Below are 18,135 nucleotides of genomic sequence, written 5' to 3' on the forward strand. Positions count from 1 at the left end.
CTCGCCCGATTTGGGTATAATTCGGCGTATCGTCTTGCAGCAACGTAATGCTGCCCGTTGGATGTACCGAGTGCCATTATCATATCGTAATATTCTTGAATTGTATAGCTTGCCATCTTCGCTTAACTCTTCTTTTAATAATCGAGCGATTATTGATTTCAATATCGATTGTCTCTCCGTATTTATACGATCCCCACGAGTCGCGTGTCGCGGGTCGCGACTCGCGGATTCGTCACGGGAGGCATGGAGGGGGCATGGACCCCCGCGAGGATCGTATAAATACGGAGAGACAATCGATATTGAAATCAATAATCGCTCGATTATTAAAAAAAGAGTTAAGCGAAGATGGCAAGCTATACGATTCAAGAATATTACGATATGATAATGGCACTCGGTACATCCAACGGGCAGCATTACGTTGCTGCAAGACGATACGCCGAATTATACCCAAATCGGGCGAGACATCCAATGCCTGATGTTATACTCGGAGCAGCCCAAAGATTATTCGAAACGGGCAATGTTCTTCCGAATAAACACAACGTTGGACGAAACCGAACCGCAAGAAATTTGCGGAATACGGAAGAAGTGGTTCGTGCTGTCGAGCAAGAGCCTGAGACAAGTATTCGGACTATTACTCGAGAGCACAATCTCTCATTTTCAACGGTACAGAGGATATTACGAGAAGAAAAGTTGCACGCTTATCATTTTACTCGCGTGCAACATTTAAGACCAGAAGATTATCCTCTGAGAAGAACATTTTGTGAAAATTTTCTCAGAAGCGTAAAAAGAGATCCTAGATTCCCTTCTCGAATAATATTTAGCGATGAATCGCTATTTACACGAGAGGGAATATTTAATCCACATAATATGCATTTGTGGAATGAAGAAAATCCTAGAGCTACACGAGTCAGAAATTTTCAGACTCGTTGGAAGCTCAATATCTGGACAGGAATTATGGGAACAGAAATACTGGGCCCAGTTATCCTCCCGGATATTTTAACCAGCGGAGCATATCTGGAATTATTACAGAATAATTTACCAGATTTCCTGGAAGAGGTGCCACTATCGCAAAGAGAAGAAATTATTTTTCAACAGGACGGTGCTGGTCCACACAATGCCAGGATTGTAACAACTTTTTTAAATGACAAGTTTCCTGGACGTTGGATGGGCCGATATGGTCCGATACGTTGGCCTGCTAGATCCCCGGATTTAAATCCATTGGATTTTTTTCTTTGGGGATACTGCAAGGAAATGATATACAAAACGCTACCTGAAAATGTAGAAGATTTGGAAACAAAATTGCGATATTCCGTATGGTCCATAGAAGAAGACGTAATGGAAAATGTTCAACAAAATTTATTGAAACGGATGAGAGCATGCGTTAGAATGGATGGGGACCACTTCGAACATTTATTATAAATGTTTAAAATTAATCCGCCCTTTTTAAGGCGATCAAAAACAATCCGCTCTTTTCAGAGCGACCAATTTTTTAACGTATGGAGTATCTTATTTTGCAATTAAAAACACAAGAAAAAGAGAGGAGAGAGAATAAAACGCGATTAATTAATATTTTTTCATTTATCTATTTCATCTATTTATTTTTAACTATTTATTATCAATGACCGATTTTCGATCATTGATAATAAATAGTTAAAAATAAATAGATGAAATAGATAAATAAATAAATAGAATAGTTAAAGATAAAATAGTTAAATAAAATAGTTAAATAAAATAGTAAATAATATAGATAAAATAATTAAATAAATATTTAATATTAATATTTAATATGGGTGTATAAAAGTAATAAATATTTTAAAAACACTTATTTAATCTAATTAATTTTTAAATAGATATCATACGATGTATGGACATCACACATATTCATGATAATAATATTAATATGTTAAATGTTTATTCTTTACGTCTACCACGCATTCTTCAATCGAACACATGATCGCGTTCGATAGCGCCAATAGTACCTTAACCTACCGCAACCTACCATGACAAGGAAGCAGCGGCACTTGCACTCGCCGAGTAATTATCGTCGCATTGTCGCATCATGTAGTAACGTGTCCGCGCGTGTTTCTTTCATCGAGTGATTTTTAATCGCCAACAGTTATTATTCGACAGTGATTAGTGATAGAGTCATCAGTAAATTTCTCGTCTCATCGAGTGAATAAATAAATGTGATTACGTTAAAGTTTATAAAAGAATGCAGTTCATAAAAGAAGAAAAACTTTCAAAAAGTTAATAATTTAGTGTGGATTTCTGTCTTGTGCAACGTGATATCTACGTTAAATTTGAGAACGTACGATCTATCGGAAAATTCATTTCTCCTTCAAGCAATTACAGCAATACATCAGAAGTCATCGAACAAGGTAATAATAACTATTTTTTAACGTTATGTGAAAACGGATCTCGGGAAGGACAGAGGGACAGTGTGTCAAAGAAAATTCGCGAAAAGAGAGGGGTTTTTAGTGGGTAGGGAGTACCGAGTTGGTAATTCGACTTGGTACTCGAGTCCCACATAACTCACTGGATCGACCGGTGGGTATGCATAAAATGCATTTTCCCCTCTCGTAAAAAAAAAAAAAAAAAAAAAAAAAAAATACACGTGAGAGAGAGTGAGCGAATGAAAGAGAGAGAGAGAGAGAGAAAGAGAGAGAGACAGACAGACAGACAGCACACAGAGAGAGAATGTATGTGTCGCATGTGTGTCTGTGTGTATAGCGATCAGCTGATCGCAGCAGGCGCCCCGCGTAAGCGCCCGCGACTGACGGGTCTCGCGTCACCCTTGCCTGCCTCTTGTATCCGACTCGTCATGCGTTAACTTCTTTCTTTAATAATTCGAAAACTAAGCTTCGGACGAAATTTTGCAAAATGAAAAATCGTCTTAGAATTGACTCAACAATGTGTCATTTCACGGACACAGGGGTTATTTTGAATCACCCTGTATATATATATATATAGAAAAATAATTAATATATAAGAGAATAAATTAAATAAACAAAAAAGTAAATGGGAATAAATTACAACACATAACTTACGTTGAGTATTTCACATTAGAACTTCTACGCAGTGCCATCCTTGGTAATTTCTACACCCTCAAGTTTTGTTATTATTTTTTATGTGGAAGGGCATGGAGGACAGGGCAAAGCCCTATGAACTTCCACCTATGCGTTCTATCTCTGCAAAAAAAAAGATTATGCATTTCAATTTATATATATATATATATATATATATATATATATATATATATATACAGGGTGGGGCATTTATCTTGAGACAAGATAATATCTCGATTGGAGTCGATTATTTTGAAAAAAGTTTTAAACAAAAGTTGTAGGATTTTTCCCGGGCAATCCGACGGTGACCTTACATTTGACCTTGGATAGTCATTTGAAGGTCACATAAAGATTACCTTCAATTTCTTAAATGGAACCCCCTATTTTTCATTGCATATTCTTGTAGCTTATCTCGAGAGCTTTCCAAAACACTATAATTAAGTACCTTTTTATTAAGTACTTTTTGAGTTATAAGGCTTGAAATAATTTCTTAATTTTACATAAACCATAAAATATCTAGTAAACCATTCATTTTTCGATTATCTTACCTTCATACTTTTATGTACAAAATAATGAGAGGAATCAATTGGTGTAAAGAAAACACATAGTTGTTTCTAAGAAAAAATATGTAATTTGCAATTAACAATTCCATATTTTTTCTTAAAAACAACTGTATGTTTTCTTTACACCAATTGATTCCTCTCATTATTTTGTACATAAAAGTATGAAGGTAAGATAATCGAAAAATGAATGGTTTACTAGATATTTTATGGTTTATGTAAAATTAAGAAATTATTTCAAGCCTTATAACTCAAAAAGTACTTAATAAAAAGGTACTTAATTATAGTGTTTTGGAAAGCTCTCGAGATAAGCTACAAGAATATGTAATGAAAAGTAGGGAGTTCCATTTAAGAAATTGAAGGTAATCTTTATGTGACCTTCAAATGACTATCCAAGGTCAAATCTAAGGTCACCGTCGGATTGCCTGGGAAAAATCCTACAATTTTTGTCTAAAACTTTTTTCAAAATAATCGACTCCAATAGAGATATTATCTTATCTCAAGATAAATGCCCCACCCTGTATATATATATACACGGTGGGCCATTTTAATCGATGCACTCGAATATCTCGAAAACAGCACTCTTCAGAAAGAAATGTTTCAAACAAAAATTGTAGGGTGTGAAGGGGGACATAAGATGGTAACATTGGTTTGACCTTGGAAAGTCATTTGAAGGTCACATAAAAGTCACCTTCAATTTCTTAAATTGAACCCACTATCTTTCATTACATATTCTTGTAGCTTATCTCGAGAGCTTTCCAGAACACTACAGACAAATGTTTTTTCATTAAATACTTTTTGAGTTATAAGGCTTCAAAGTTTGCAGTACTTCGATATAAAATGCAAAATATCTCGTAAAATATTCAGTTTTCGGTAGTCTTACCCTAATACTTTTATGCACAGGATAATGAGACAAAACTATTGGTGCAAAGAAAACGTATGATTGTTTATGATAAAAAATGTGTAATTTGCAATGCACTTTTTGTTATAAACAATCATGCGTTTTCTTTGCACCAATAGTTTTGTCTCATTATCCTGTGCATAAAAGTATTAGGGTAAGACTACCGAAAACTAAATATTTTACGAGATATTTTGCATTTTATATCGAAGTACTGCAAACTTTGAAGCCTTATAACTCAAAAAGTATTTAATAAAATGACTTTCCAAATATCCTAAAATAAAAGTATTTAAGTTAAATGACTTTCCAAGGTCAAACCAATGCTACCATCTTATGTTCCCCTTCACACCCTACAATTTTTGTTTGAAACATTTCTTTCTGAAGAGTGCTGTTTTCGAGATATTCGAGTGCATCGATTAAAATGGCCCACCGTGTATATACAGGGTGGGGCATTTATCTTGAGACAAGATAATATCTCGATTGGTGTTCAAACTCATAATCGGCATTTCAATAATCAAATTTGCGTGAATAAAATCAATTAAATTCAAAGTTTCAAAATTAACGGGCGTCAAAGAAACTTCTCGAAACGTCTGTTTTCTACAAAAACTCAATCGGTCGAGTTAGTTTCTATTTTTTCTAACGACTAAGAAACACTCATCATGCTCGTTGACAACAATATTGTCAACCGCCGACAAAATCAGAGCAACATATGGGCATGCGCGCCCATACGTCACGATCAGCTGATCGCCAATCAGCTGATCAAAAAAGATCGTGCGCATGGCAAAAGTAAAAATCTCAACTCATGACCTCATCGGCGGCCAATAATGCGCGGCGCCCTGAGGTCACCGCCAAAATTCGAAAACTATTGGCCCACGTTGCAACGGGCCCGAAAATTCTACCTGCTATATAAAGAGCTCCGCACGTGGGCACGGGGAAGTCTTGCGCTTTTCTAAGACGTGCTCTTTGAACTTATCGATTTGCTACACCGCCATTACACACCGCTTATAACGACCGCTATTCTTTTGGACTTCGATTATCCGCGCATTTCTGACGATCAGCCCACTGCTCCGCTCGCGATATCTCACATAACAACTTATTGCCTTATGCAGCGCGCGCTTTCTGTGAATCGCAATCACCGAACACTTGTCACCTTTATTTTTTTGACACGAATAAAGTCTTGTCTTTTTTGTTAACCGAAGACAGAATATCTTTTCTCTGACGATCTTGTACCTTCCTCAACTCACTGCCGGACTCGCTCGCGAACATTTCTGGTCCTTCGAGCCGGATTTTTATCTTCAATCCGCATCCGCAAGTTCGTGAGTGACGTGCTCAGAGTGAAGTGCAGTGCATTCCTGAAAGGGAAAACAATCCATGTCAGTGAAAATGAGTATGGACGTGAATTCTCTGGTCGAGGCTCAGCGCGACATTCATGGGCGAATGTCAAGGTCCATGGACAACCTGAAAAAGATGGGTGCGAGTCACATCACCGTAGGGGCCGTCGAGGCACGGATCAGCATACTGGACAGTCTGTGGAAAAAGGTTGAAGCTCAGCACGACAGCATTCGAGCCTGCCTCAAGGACAAGTATTATGAAAGTGAGTACGCTCGATCTGATTTCATTGAAACTTTAGAAGCTACTTACGTGTTGCAACGAAGCATGTTGATCCAATGCACGGAGGATTTAAGAGCCTCGTCAACCGCGTCACAAGATCAAGGTCGAGAGCACGCAATCAAAACCTCGCTTCCTCGCATAAAATTACAAACGTTCTCAGGCGCATACGAAGATTGGCCGTCCTTCCGCGATCTCTTTTCCTCAGTCATCGGAGAGAATTCGTCGATATCTGACGTTGAGCGCTTTCATTATCTCCGATCGTGCGTCAAAGGAGCCGCTGAAAAGTTAATTCAGTCATTAACCGTCACCAGTGAGAATTATCATCGCGCGTGGGCGATTCTTTGCAAACACTTCGAAAATAAACGGGAGTTGATCCGCTCAAACTTCACGACCTTTATTGCCGTGCCTAAAATGAAGGGAGAAACCGCCGAGGAACTTAGCCGCATTCACAACGCCGTCATGACCGCGGTTAATGCTCAAGAGAGCATACACAGACCCATTAACTCTCACGGGATGGATTTGTTCAATTTCCTCGTCATCGAGCTCTTAGACTCGCGCACACGCATGGAGTGGGAAACCTCCACCGCCGACTCTTTGGAACCGCCAAATCACGACACGCTCTTACACTTCATCGCGAAAAGAATTTTAACCCTCAACGCCGCAAAGTCGAAAGCAACTCTAAAGAGTTGCGGAGATTCGTCGCGATCAGTGAAGTCTGTTCACACAAAACACAGTACCGACCAACGAAAGTGCGCACTATGTGAAGGAAAGCACATGTTAATGCAATGCAGCGAATTCAAATCGAAATCCGCCGGTGATCGTAAGTCCTTCGTTGAATCTCATCGGCTGTGCTTTAACTGCCTTGGGAATCATATGATCGCCAAATGTCAATCCGCTAAAACGTGCTTGTCATGCAAGGCCAAGCACCACACCATGTTGCACGATGCCTACGTCTCGTCCAATGTAAACGAGGCCACCGCACTCTCCGCGGTGCGCCAGCCTTCAGACCGCCAGGCAATCCTCCTCGCGACCGCTCGCGTGAACATTGCCGACCGCACCGGAGAGCCTCACGCAGTCAGAGCACTGATTGATCAGGGTTCCGAAGTGTCGATAATTTCCGACGCGCTAGTTCAACGTTTGCGCCTACCGCGCTCCCGCTCTTCAGTTTCAATCGTCGGCATCGGTGGAACCCGGTCCTCCGCAACACGTGGCAAGGTAACTTTGCAGCTTTCATCTCCAGTCACTGGATTTAAGCTCACCGCCGTTGCTCAAGTGTTACCTCGGCTCTCCGCTTACCAAGGACCAACCGCGAGGGGCCTCTCCTCGTGGCCTCACATTAACGGCCTCAAGCTCGCCGATCCAAAGTTCCTCGAGCATGACCCGGTCGAACTGCTGCTAGGCGCCGAAGTCTGCTCGACCATATTTGTGGAGGGACTCCGCAAGGGCAGCCCTCGAGATCCCATGGCTCGGAGGAAACCGCTCTAGGTTGGATCCTATCAGGTGGATCCAACACCGCTTCAGTACGGGATCAGCGAGCGTCCTTTCAATGCACCATCGACGCGGAGTTGCAAGAGCTGGTGCACAACTTTTGGAAACAGGAAGAGGATCCGTCCACTGTAATCGCACTCCCGCCAGAGGATGAAAGGTGTGAAACACTCTTTTCACAAACTCACTCGCGAACCGCAAGCGGAAGGTATGTGGTTCGCCTACCTTTCGCATCTTCGCCGCCATCCCTCCTCGGAACTCGAGCGTCTGCTGAACGCCTTCTCACGGCCATGGAGAAGCGGTGTCATCAAGATCCAAAATTCGGTTCACTCTACAAGGACTTCATGGTCGAGTACGAAAACCTGAAACCTGATATGAGTCCAGTTAGGAAGAGCACCTCAGCAATGTGCTACTTACCTCATCACGGGGTCCTGCGTGAATCCAGCTCCAGCACGAAGCTCCGCGTCGTATTCAATGAATCTCAACGCACACATTCAGGAGAGTCACTCAATTCACATCTCCTAGTCGGCGAAAATTTACTACCCACTCTGGCCGACATCATTCTTCGGTGGCGTCGGCACCGCTACGTGTTCATTACCGACATTGAGAAAATGTACAGACAAATTCTCGTTCACCCGGAAGATCGTCGTTTTCAGCGCATATTGTGGCGTCCGAGCACCACTAACGTCGTCACCGAGTACGAGCTGAACACGGTGACCTATGGACTCGCTTGCGCTCCCTTCCTAGCGGTCAGAACGCTGAGACAATTAGCGTCTGACGAGGAGTCTCGCGGTCCACTAGGAGCTTCTGCCTTGCAACACGACTGCTATGTGGACGACATCATCACTGGAGCCAACACCCTGCCCGATGCGCTCTCCTTGCAAGCACAATTGAGAGAGATCTGCATGGCGGGCGGGTTTCCGCTGCGTAAGTGGGCAGCAAACAATTCGGCCCTGCTATCCAGCATCCCTCAGGATCATCAGCTCCATCAGGCTCATCACGCCTGGGAGGGCGAGGTACACTCCACTTTGGGTCTGCGCTGGCATCCGGCAAGCGACGACTTTTCCTTCGCAATCCAACCTCGCATCGCAACGGAGTTGACCAAGAGACGAGTTCTAGCCGAAACCGCACGGCTGTTTGATCCGCTGGGATGGCTCTCTCCAGTCATAGTCAGGGCCAAGATCCTGATTCAGTCTACTTGGCTAAAAAGGTTGGATTGGGACACCCCTCTTTCAGCAGAGGAGACAAAACAGTGGCAAATCCTCTTGAATGAGCTTCCCTCACTAGAGCATCTTCGCATCAAGCGTTGGATACAATCAGGGAGCAGCGATGCGCAGCTGGAACTTCACGGCTTCGCCGACGCCTCAGAACGAGGTTTGGCCGCCGTCGTCTACCTCCGCTCGGCATCAGCCGATCATATTTCGTCTCACCTCCTGGCGGCCAAGACCAAGGTCGCTCCAATCAAACCTGTGACGCTCCCCCGACTTGAGCTCTGCGCCGCCGCCCTGCTGGTAAATCTCGTGTGCCAAGTCCGGTCAACACTGGAGTTCTCTTCATTGGCCGTGCATCTATGGACCGACTCCAAGGTCACCCTCCACTGGATCAAGGGCCATGCCTCCCGATGGAAGACATATGTGGTCAACCGAGTGTCTTCAATCCAGCAGAAGCTTCCCGAAGCTCACTGGAAACACGTTCCGGGTCGAGAGAATCCCGCGGACTGCGCCTCAAGGGGAATTTCGCCGAAGGAGCTCCTGACTCATCCTCTCTGGTGGACCGGGCCCAACTGGCTACGCCAGGAACACACTCAATGGCCAGTCAACACCAGCGACGACTCCCTCGAGAGCATTCCTGAAAAGAGAATACATCTTTCAGTGAACACGTATCGCAACGACTCCGAGCCGGAACTTCTCCTCCGATTCTCAAACTTACACAGGCTCTTGCGAGTCTCTGCCTGGTGTCACCGATGGCGCAAAACTACCGTCCACGCTCATGACATCATGCTACATCAAGATGAGATCAATGCAGCTCATGGAGATAAAGGAGAGAGTATAGAGCCGTGAGGTTGAAGCCGAAGTGGGGAAGAGGGGTAAGCCTTCAGCCATCTTGTTCCGCGAAATTAGTGCTGCTATCTAATGCATAGCAGAGCTATTTGCTACTTGAAATATAGTGTGAAGGAGTGCTAAGTGAAATTAACTAAGAAGAAGAAGAATACGATATACAAGTAAATTAAGTGCATAAGAAAATGCCATCGTGTATTTTGAAAACTTGTTATAACAGAACCTTCCGAAAATCACATAAACAAGAAGAACTCGAAAAAAAGCAGAAGATAACTTTTCACACGTAAGTGTCACAACAAAGAACAGCGTACTATTATCTTTGATACATATAATGCCAATTATATTGCATATTGCGTGCTACGTAATTTAAATATAAATAATATATTTACAGACTTGATTGCTCATTCAAATGATCAAAATGCTTTAACTTGTTATAGAGTGCAATTAGTAAAAAGTATAATATTAAAATATGTTAAAACTCGTTATTTTTATATTGGAAAAACTACAGATATTACTATAAGTAAAAGACATTATTATAATAAATTAATTTTATTTGCAGGAAAATAAATATATTATAAATAATATATATACATTTCATACTTCTGTGTTTCTAATATATAAAACTGATATGTAATACGTCAAAGTAATAATAGATGGCAGCATTAATGTCGCCTATCAAGATGGCTGAAGGCTTACCCTTCTTCCTCACTAAAGCTTCAGTCCCCTTACCCATAGTAAAGCCTAATACTCTCTCCTTTACCTCTATGATGCAGCTCTACTCCGGTGGCTTAAGGTAGTCCAAGGGATCCACTTCGCTTCCGAACTCAACGCTGCACGTGATTCTCGTCCAATGCCGCATCGCAGCCGCCTGGCTAAGCTGGCCCCATTCATAGACGACCTTGGAATGCTGGTCGGTGGTCGGCTAAAACACGTCATGCTCTCTTATGACGAACGTCACCCGACAGTAGTTCCGCCAACGTCATGGCTGACGAAGCTCTTGGTGGAATCATGCCACCGTCGGACATTGCATGGAGGTGTGCAACTCACCTTGGGACTTCTGCGCCTCCGCTATTGGATTCCGCAAGGCCGAGCCGTCGTGAAGCGAGTTCTTCACCGGTGCGTGATGTGCACCCGCTGGCGAGCTCTCTCACCACAGCCTCTGATGGGTGACCTACCTCGAGGACGAGTGACACCCGCACGCCCCTTCCTTAGAACTGGAGTCGACTACGCTGGTCCTATCTTCATCCGCACGAGCAAGGGTCGAGGTCATCGAGCCCACAAGGCTTTTGTAGTGGTCTTCATTTGTTTGTTTTCCAGGGCAGTCCATCTGGATGTCGCGTCAGATTACTCTTCTGAAGCCTTCCTCGCTGCATTCCGCCGGTTCATCTCACGCCGGGGTCTGTGTAAAGAGATGTACTCGGATTGTGGCACAAATTTTACCGGCGCAGATAAGGAACTTCGCCGCATGTTCCACGCTTCATCTGCCGACGGCCGTCGGATCTCACAATCCTGCTCCCAGGAGGGAGTATCTTGGCGCTTCAATCCTCCCGCCGCCCCTCATTTCGGCGGACTCTGGGAAGCTGCAGTCAAATCCACCAAGTATCACCTGCGACGGGTGATAGGGGAAACCACTCTCACCTTCGAGGAGATGAGTACCCTGCTGGCTCAGATTGAGGCGTGCTTGAATTCCCGTCCTTTGCAGGCTCTGACCGACGACCCAGATGATTTGTCCGCACTAACTCCTGGACACTTTCTTATAGGGGCTCCATTGCTCGCACTTCCTGAGTCTTCCTTGACCGACGAGGCATCAAGCAGGCTCTCACGGTGGCAGCTTCTACAGCAGATGCGCGACCACTTCTGGCAGCGGTGGTCCCAAGAATACATCCACTCGATGACATCTCGTCCAAAATGGTTCAAGGACAACCACTCTCCAGAAGTCGGCGCGTTGTGCCTCATTCGCTCGGACATCACTCCACCAACTCGATGGCCGCTCGCCCGGATACTCAAAACGCATCCCGGGGAGGACGGAGTCACGCGTGTCGTCACCGTGCGCACAGCTGCTTCCGAACTCGTCCAGCCGCTCACAAAAATCGTTTTGTTGCCGGTCAACGACACCCTACCGCGTTTAAACGCTTAAAATGTAATATGTCTCTTGAATTGACATGTGATCATTAATAAAAACCACGCGTCGCTGCTCCTCGACGTTCACTCGGCGTATCATCACGTTCTCACTCTCGAAACACAACACACAAGCCGCGTTATCAGTCTCTCCGTTTTATTTTACCCCTTTTTTTCTTTCTCTCACGCGCACTTCGTCACCGTGGAATTTCAAGCTCACCTTCATTCATCGCGTTCTTGATGTTCACCCTCACTCTTTTTCACTGCACTCACGAATCACACTATTCTCCGCTGTACACAACACGTGTCATTACGCTGCATCGCCATCGCGCTTCATTCATCGATCTTGATCCACCACTCATCAACGGAACCATTTGCGACACCTGTCCGCACTCGCACACACTCACACATTTCGTCATGAACTGACGAGGCGGGCGGGATGTTCAAACTCATAATCGGCATTTCAATAATCAAATTTGCGTGAATAAAATCAATTAAATTCAAAGTTTCAAAATTAACGGGCGTCAAAGAAACTTCTCGAAACGTCTGTTTTCTACAAAAACTCAATCGGTCGAGTTAGTTTCTATTTTTTCTAACGACTAAGAAACACTCATCATGCTCGTTGACAACAACATTGTCAATCGCCGACAAAATCAGAGCAACATATGGGCATGCGCGCCCATACGTCACGATCAGCTGATCGCCAATCAGCTGATCAAAAAAGATCGTGCGCATGGCAAAAGTAAAAATCTCAACTCATGACCTCATCGGCGGCCAATAATGCGCGGCGCCCTGAGGTCACCGCCAAAATTCGAAAACTATTGGCCCACGTTGCAACGGGCCCGAAAATTCTACCTGCTATATAAAGAGCTCCGCACGTGGGCACGGGGAAGTCTTGCGCTTTTCTAAGACGTGCTCTTTGAACTTATCGATTTGCTACACCGCCATTACACACCGCTTATAACGACCGCTATTCTTTTGGACTTCGATTATCCGCGCATTTCCGACGATCAGCCCACTGCTCCGCTCGCGATATCTCACATAACAACTTATTGCCTTATGCAGCGCGCGCTTTCTGTGAATCGCAATCACCGAACACTTGTCACCTTTATTTTTTTGACACGAATAAAGTCTTGTCTTTTTTGTTAACCGAAGACAGAATATCTTTTCTCTGACGATCTTGTACCTTCCTCAACTCACTGCCGGACTCGCTCGCGAACAATTGGAGTCGATTATTTTGAAAAAAGTTTTAGACAAAAGTTGTATGGTTTCAAGGGGGACATAAGATGGTGTTATTAGTTTGATCTGGAAGGGCCACCTGAAGGACACGCGAAGGTCAGCTCCAACTTTTTAAATGGGACACCCTATATGCTTTTGCCCTATATTCTTGTAGCTCATCTCAAGAGCTTTCCAAAACACTATAATTAAGTTAGTTTTCATTAAGTACTTTCCAAGTTATGAGGCTTGAAATCATTTTTTAATTTTACATAAACCGTAAAATATCTTGTAAAATATTCATTTCTCGATTATTTTACCTTAATACTTTTATGTAGAAAATAATGAGAGGAATCAATTGGTGTAAAGAAAAGACATAGTTATTTTTAAGAAAAAATATGTAATTTGCAATTAACAATTACATATTTTTTCTTAAAAACAACTGTATATTTTCTTTACATCAATTGATTCCTCTCATTATTTTGTACATAAAAGTAGTAATATAAGATAATCGAAAAATGAATATTTTACAAGATATTTTATGATTTATGTAAAATTAAGAAATGATTTCAAGCCTTATAACTCAAAAAGTACTTAACGGAAAGGTACTTAATTATAGTGTTTTGGAAAGCTCTCGAGATAAGCTACAAGAATATGTAAAGAGAAAATGTAGATTCCACTTAAGAAATTGAAGGTGACCTTCATGTGACTTTCAAATAACTCTTCAAGGTCAAACCAATGATACCATCTTATGTCCCCCTTGAAACCATACAACTTTTGTCTGAAACATTTTTCTGTATCTCCTATAGTTTTCGAGAAATTTTAGTCCGTCACTTAAAATGACTCACCCTGTATATATATGAACAGAAATAAATTGAGATGCACCTTTTTTTTTATGTTGAGATAGAACGCATAGGTGAGAGTTTATAGGGCTATGCCCTGTCCCCCATGCCCTTCCACATAAAAAATAATAACAAAACTTGAGGGTGTAGAAATGACCAAGGATGGCACTGCGTAGAAGTTCTAATGTGAAATACTCAACGTAAGTTATGTGTTGTAATTTATTCCCATTTACTTTTTTGTTTATTTAATTTATTCTCTTTTATATTAATTTTTTATATATATATATATATATATATATAGATACATACATAGAATATATATATATATATATACATATATGAATAGAAATAAATTGAGATGCACAACCTTTTTTTTTATGCTGAGATAGAACGCATAGGTGAAAGTTCATAGGGCTTTGCCCTGTCCCCCATGTCCTTCGCCATAAAAAAGTTATAAAATTCTCTGTGAAATCTCCAACGTAAGTTATATATTGCAATTTATTTCCATTAATTTTTTTATTTATTTAATTTATTCTTTTTTATATTAATTTTTTTTCTATTTTCCTAAAAAGTATTTAAGCAAATGTTACTTCTCTAGGAAAATAGGCTAGTTTCATAAAATAATCATTTGCCTACACACACACACACATACATACATACACACACACACACACACACACACACATATAATTAAATATATATATATATATGTATTAAATTAAATATATATATATATATATATTTATACGGAATTTTTTTTAATTAAAAACAATTTTCTTTTTTAGCAAAAAGTCAAGGAATTCCAAGGACATCTACGTCGGCAACATCTACGGATGTATCATCTTCGAATATATCGCCATCGCGATCGGCATCTTCTTCAGGTGTGCCAGCATCAAGTGCGACAATGACATCGTCCTCGATGCCGTCGATGAGGGCAACGTCGCCCTCAGTAAGAAGATATACGCAAGCGGAAAGACCCTTGCGAGAAAATAACAACAAATTTGTCCAAAAGGTAAATATTTATGTTTAATTTTGTAAAACGTTTATATAAACCTTTTTTTACTTCATACTTTTGTTTTCTAAAATATTTCTCCCCTTTCTCACTCTGCATATATACTCTGTAGGTTTTTATATTAACTTAATAATAAAAAATTTGCATTGACATTTACATATAAATGTATAATAACGCATGCATACATATACATAATACATACTTATACATATACATATTTATATATACAAAGTTTACAAAGTTAAAATTTGCAGAAGTTTATATATTACATGAAATTTCAAATTGTGTCTATTTTTATTATATTATTCTCCAATATGTGTATAACGTATATACACTTTATAAAATTATGACTAACAAGTTTATAAAGAGCTTACAATAAAATTAATTTTTATATAAATGTGTATATACTAATCAATTTTTATTATTGAATTATTATAAAAGCTTACAGAGTATATACAGAGTGAACCAGGAGAAAAAAAAGAAATATATATACACTCAATTATGAGATTTCAAATTTCCTAATTTTTTCCTATTTTTCAAGTGTACTGCTTTTTTTGGCGGAGTGTATATATAAGTTAAATAAAATATAAATACAATAAAATTATTTATATATAAATGTATATTTAATTATGTATATTTATGTATAAATGTATATTTAATTATATATAATTATTTATAAATGTGTACACACACACGTGTGTGTGTTTGTGTGTTATTGCATCTTTTATATTTTTAACATTTATTTTATTATGTTTCAGAGAATAAATGAGGCAGTACGACGGGCATTTAACAAGGACAAAAAAAAAAGAGATATGCCCGTGGTGCATACGTGCCACCACCAGCATACTCATACGTACCTATGTACGCACCGGCACCAGCATCGCTATCATACGCATCGGCGCCAGCACCAGTGGCGTATGCACCGGCGCCAGCACCAGTGGCGTATGCACCGGCGCCAGCACCAGTGGCGTACGCACCAGCACCGGTAACATATGCACCGGCACCAATAGCAGCCCCTGATGCACCAATAACATACGCATCGACACCAGCATCAGTGGCGTACGCACCGATATCAACATATGGAGGAACGTATGCGCCTTCAAGGCCATACACTTCTGATACTTTTGCATATTTGCCGCGATCTTTTTAAATTTTTATTTCTCTCTCTCTCTCTCTCTCTAAAAGTATTTGAGACGAGATCCTATCGTTATGTCACAATACAAAAGCTAATGCTTTAGTTTGAGTTAAAAAATTTGAAATTCATTTTTCTCAGCAACGTCTAAAAGATGCTTTGCTTTTTCTAGAAATTATTGGAAGAACATTGCTAGAACATTATCATAAAAATGCTAAAGAGTTGTTTTACTTCTTTACTTCTTTAATTTCTTGTTCTCTTAGTGTATTTAGTTAGGTTAGAATATATAGTGTTTTATGTAAACACTATTATGTGCTATACAATCAAGACATATTTATAATATCTTAATTTAAATAATTTATTTGAAAAATTTTACGAAGATTATGCGCCTAAATTTATCGCGAATAAGTAATAAAAAATACATAAATTATAAAATAATAGCATGTTTTTAGACATGATATTATTTTATAATTTATGTATTTTTTATTACTTATTCGTGATAAATTTAGGCGCATAATCTTCGTAAAATTTTTCAAATAAATTATTTAAATTAAGATATTATAAATATGTCTTGATTGTATAGCACATAATAGTGTTTACATAAAACACTATATATTCTAACCTAACTAAATACACTAAGAGAACAAGAAATTAAAGAAGTAAAGAAGTAAAACAACTCTTTAGCATTTTTATGATAATGTTCTAGCAATGTTCTTCCAATAATTTCTAGAAAAAGCAAAGCATCTTTTAGACATTGCTGAGAAAAATGAATTTCAAATTAAAATACATAAAACACTATATATATATTACTAGATACTTATAAATTTATAAAGATTTTTTTTGTTTGATAGATTCTAGTTTATGACTAAAGGTGCTACAAGAATATATATATGCATAATTAATTATGCAAGCTTGCGAAAATGTTTCTTGCGATTTATAATAATAATATTCACTTTCTGTGCAATGATTCGTATAATTGTATTGTTTGAATTATAATTGTATTGTATGTTTGAAATATATTTTATTTACATATATATACAGTGACCGGCAAAAATAAAAAGCCACCTTAACTATAAAACTGATTTGATGCTAAAAGGTAAAAAAAATTTATTATAAAGTTTTTTATAACTAAAACTGAAAATTTATTAAGTAATTTAATGTTTTTAATTAAAAAGAAATCATTTTTTATTTAATACTGTATTTATTTCTATATAATCATTTATTTAAGAGTGACAAAATAAAAAAGCCAGTTAAGGTAACATAGTATTACGATTTAAAAAAACAACAATATTATTTTAATTAATAATTAATATGATTTCCTTTAGCCTCAATTACTTTTTGCAGTCTTTTTGGTATACTTTCAATTAAATTTTTTAAATGTTGTGGATCCAAATTCTCCCAGGCTAGTTGTAATGCTTCAAAATAAGAATTCTTGTTAGTTACTCCGCTTTTATTAATCCTATTATCCAAAATTGCCCACAAATTTTCGATAGGGTTTAAATCTGGAGATTGCGGAGGCCATTCAAGTTGTTTAATTCGGCAGGAACGAAAAAAAGCTTGACTTTTCTTTGCTGTGTGTTTCGAGTCATTATCTTGTTGGAAAATGAAATTATCTTCTAGTCCGAGTTTCAACAAACACTCCTTCAAATTTTCATTTATTATATCAATGTAGACATCTGCTGTCATAATTCCGTTAATTTTGACAAGATTTCCCACTCCTGCCCATGAGAAACATCCCCAGACTAAAATATTTCCTCCGCCATACTTTATAGTTTTCTGAATGACGATCTTGAAGCTCTTCGCCGTGTTTTCTCCAGACTCTAATCCGCTTCTTTTGTCCAAATAACTCGAATTTGCTTTCATCTGTCCATAAAATATTTTTCCAGAAGTCCAATGACATATTTGCATACTTCCGAGCAAATTGCAAACGTTTTTTCTTATTGGTGACGCTAAAGAAAGGTCGTTTACGTGCAAACCGGCTGTGTAAATTTGCTTCATTGAGTCTTCGACGTACAGTGCGGTCAGAAACAGTAAGATAAATGTTTTCCTGAATTTCTCTAACAGTAATCTTTGGATTTTTCTTAACTTCACGGATTATTTTCATATCCTCCCGCTTGGATGTTGCTCGTTTTCGACCTCT

The 18,135-nt window shown here is 39.6% G+C and overlaps 2 protein-coding genes across 2 annotated transcripts; both read left to right on the forward strand.

Moving 5' to 3' along the window:
* Positions 1 to 5,906: 5,906 nt before the first annotated feature.
* LOC112637442 lies at positions 5,907 to 7,619 on the forward strand. The gene has a single exon (XM_025407208.1). The coding sequence runs from the start codon at positions 5,907 to 5,909 to the stop codon at positions 7,617 to 7,619; it is 1,713 nt and encodes a 570-aa protein (XP_025262993.1).
* Positions 7,620 to 7,909: 290 nt separating this feature from the next.
* Positions 7,910 to 9,679, forward strand: LOC112637443. Its single transcript, XM_025407209.1, has one exon. The coding sequence runs from the start codon at positions 7,910 to 7,912 to the stop codon at positions 9,677 to 9,679; it is 1,770 nt and encodes a 589-aa protein (XP_025262994.1).
* Positions 9,680 to 18,135: the final 8,456 nt, after the last annotated feature.

The sequence above is a fragment of the Camponotus floridanus genome, unplaced genomic scaffold, assembly GCF_003227725.1.
Source record: "Camponotus floridanus strain SB8 unplaced genomic scaffold, Cflo_v7.5 scaffold167, whole genome shotgun sequence".
Taxonomy (NCBI): domain Eukaryota; kingdom Metazoa; phylum Arthropoda; class Insecta; order Hymenoptera; family Formicidae; genus Camponotus; species Camponotus floridanus.

Excerpts from the sequence above, each read along its gene's own strand:
- LOC112637442 (XM_025407208.1), top strand. The coding sequence starts at position 5,907 with ATGAGTATGGACGTGAATTCTCTGGTCGAGGCTCAGCGCGACATTCAT.
- LOC112637443 (XM_025407209.1), top strand. The coding sequence starts at position 7,910 with ATGGAGAAGCGGTGTCATCAAGATCCAAAATTCGGTTCACTCTACAAG.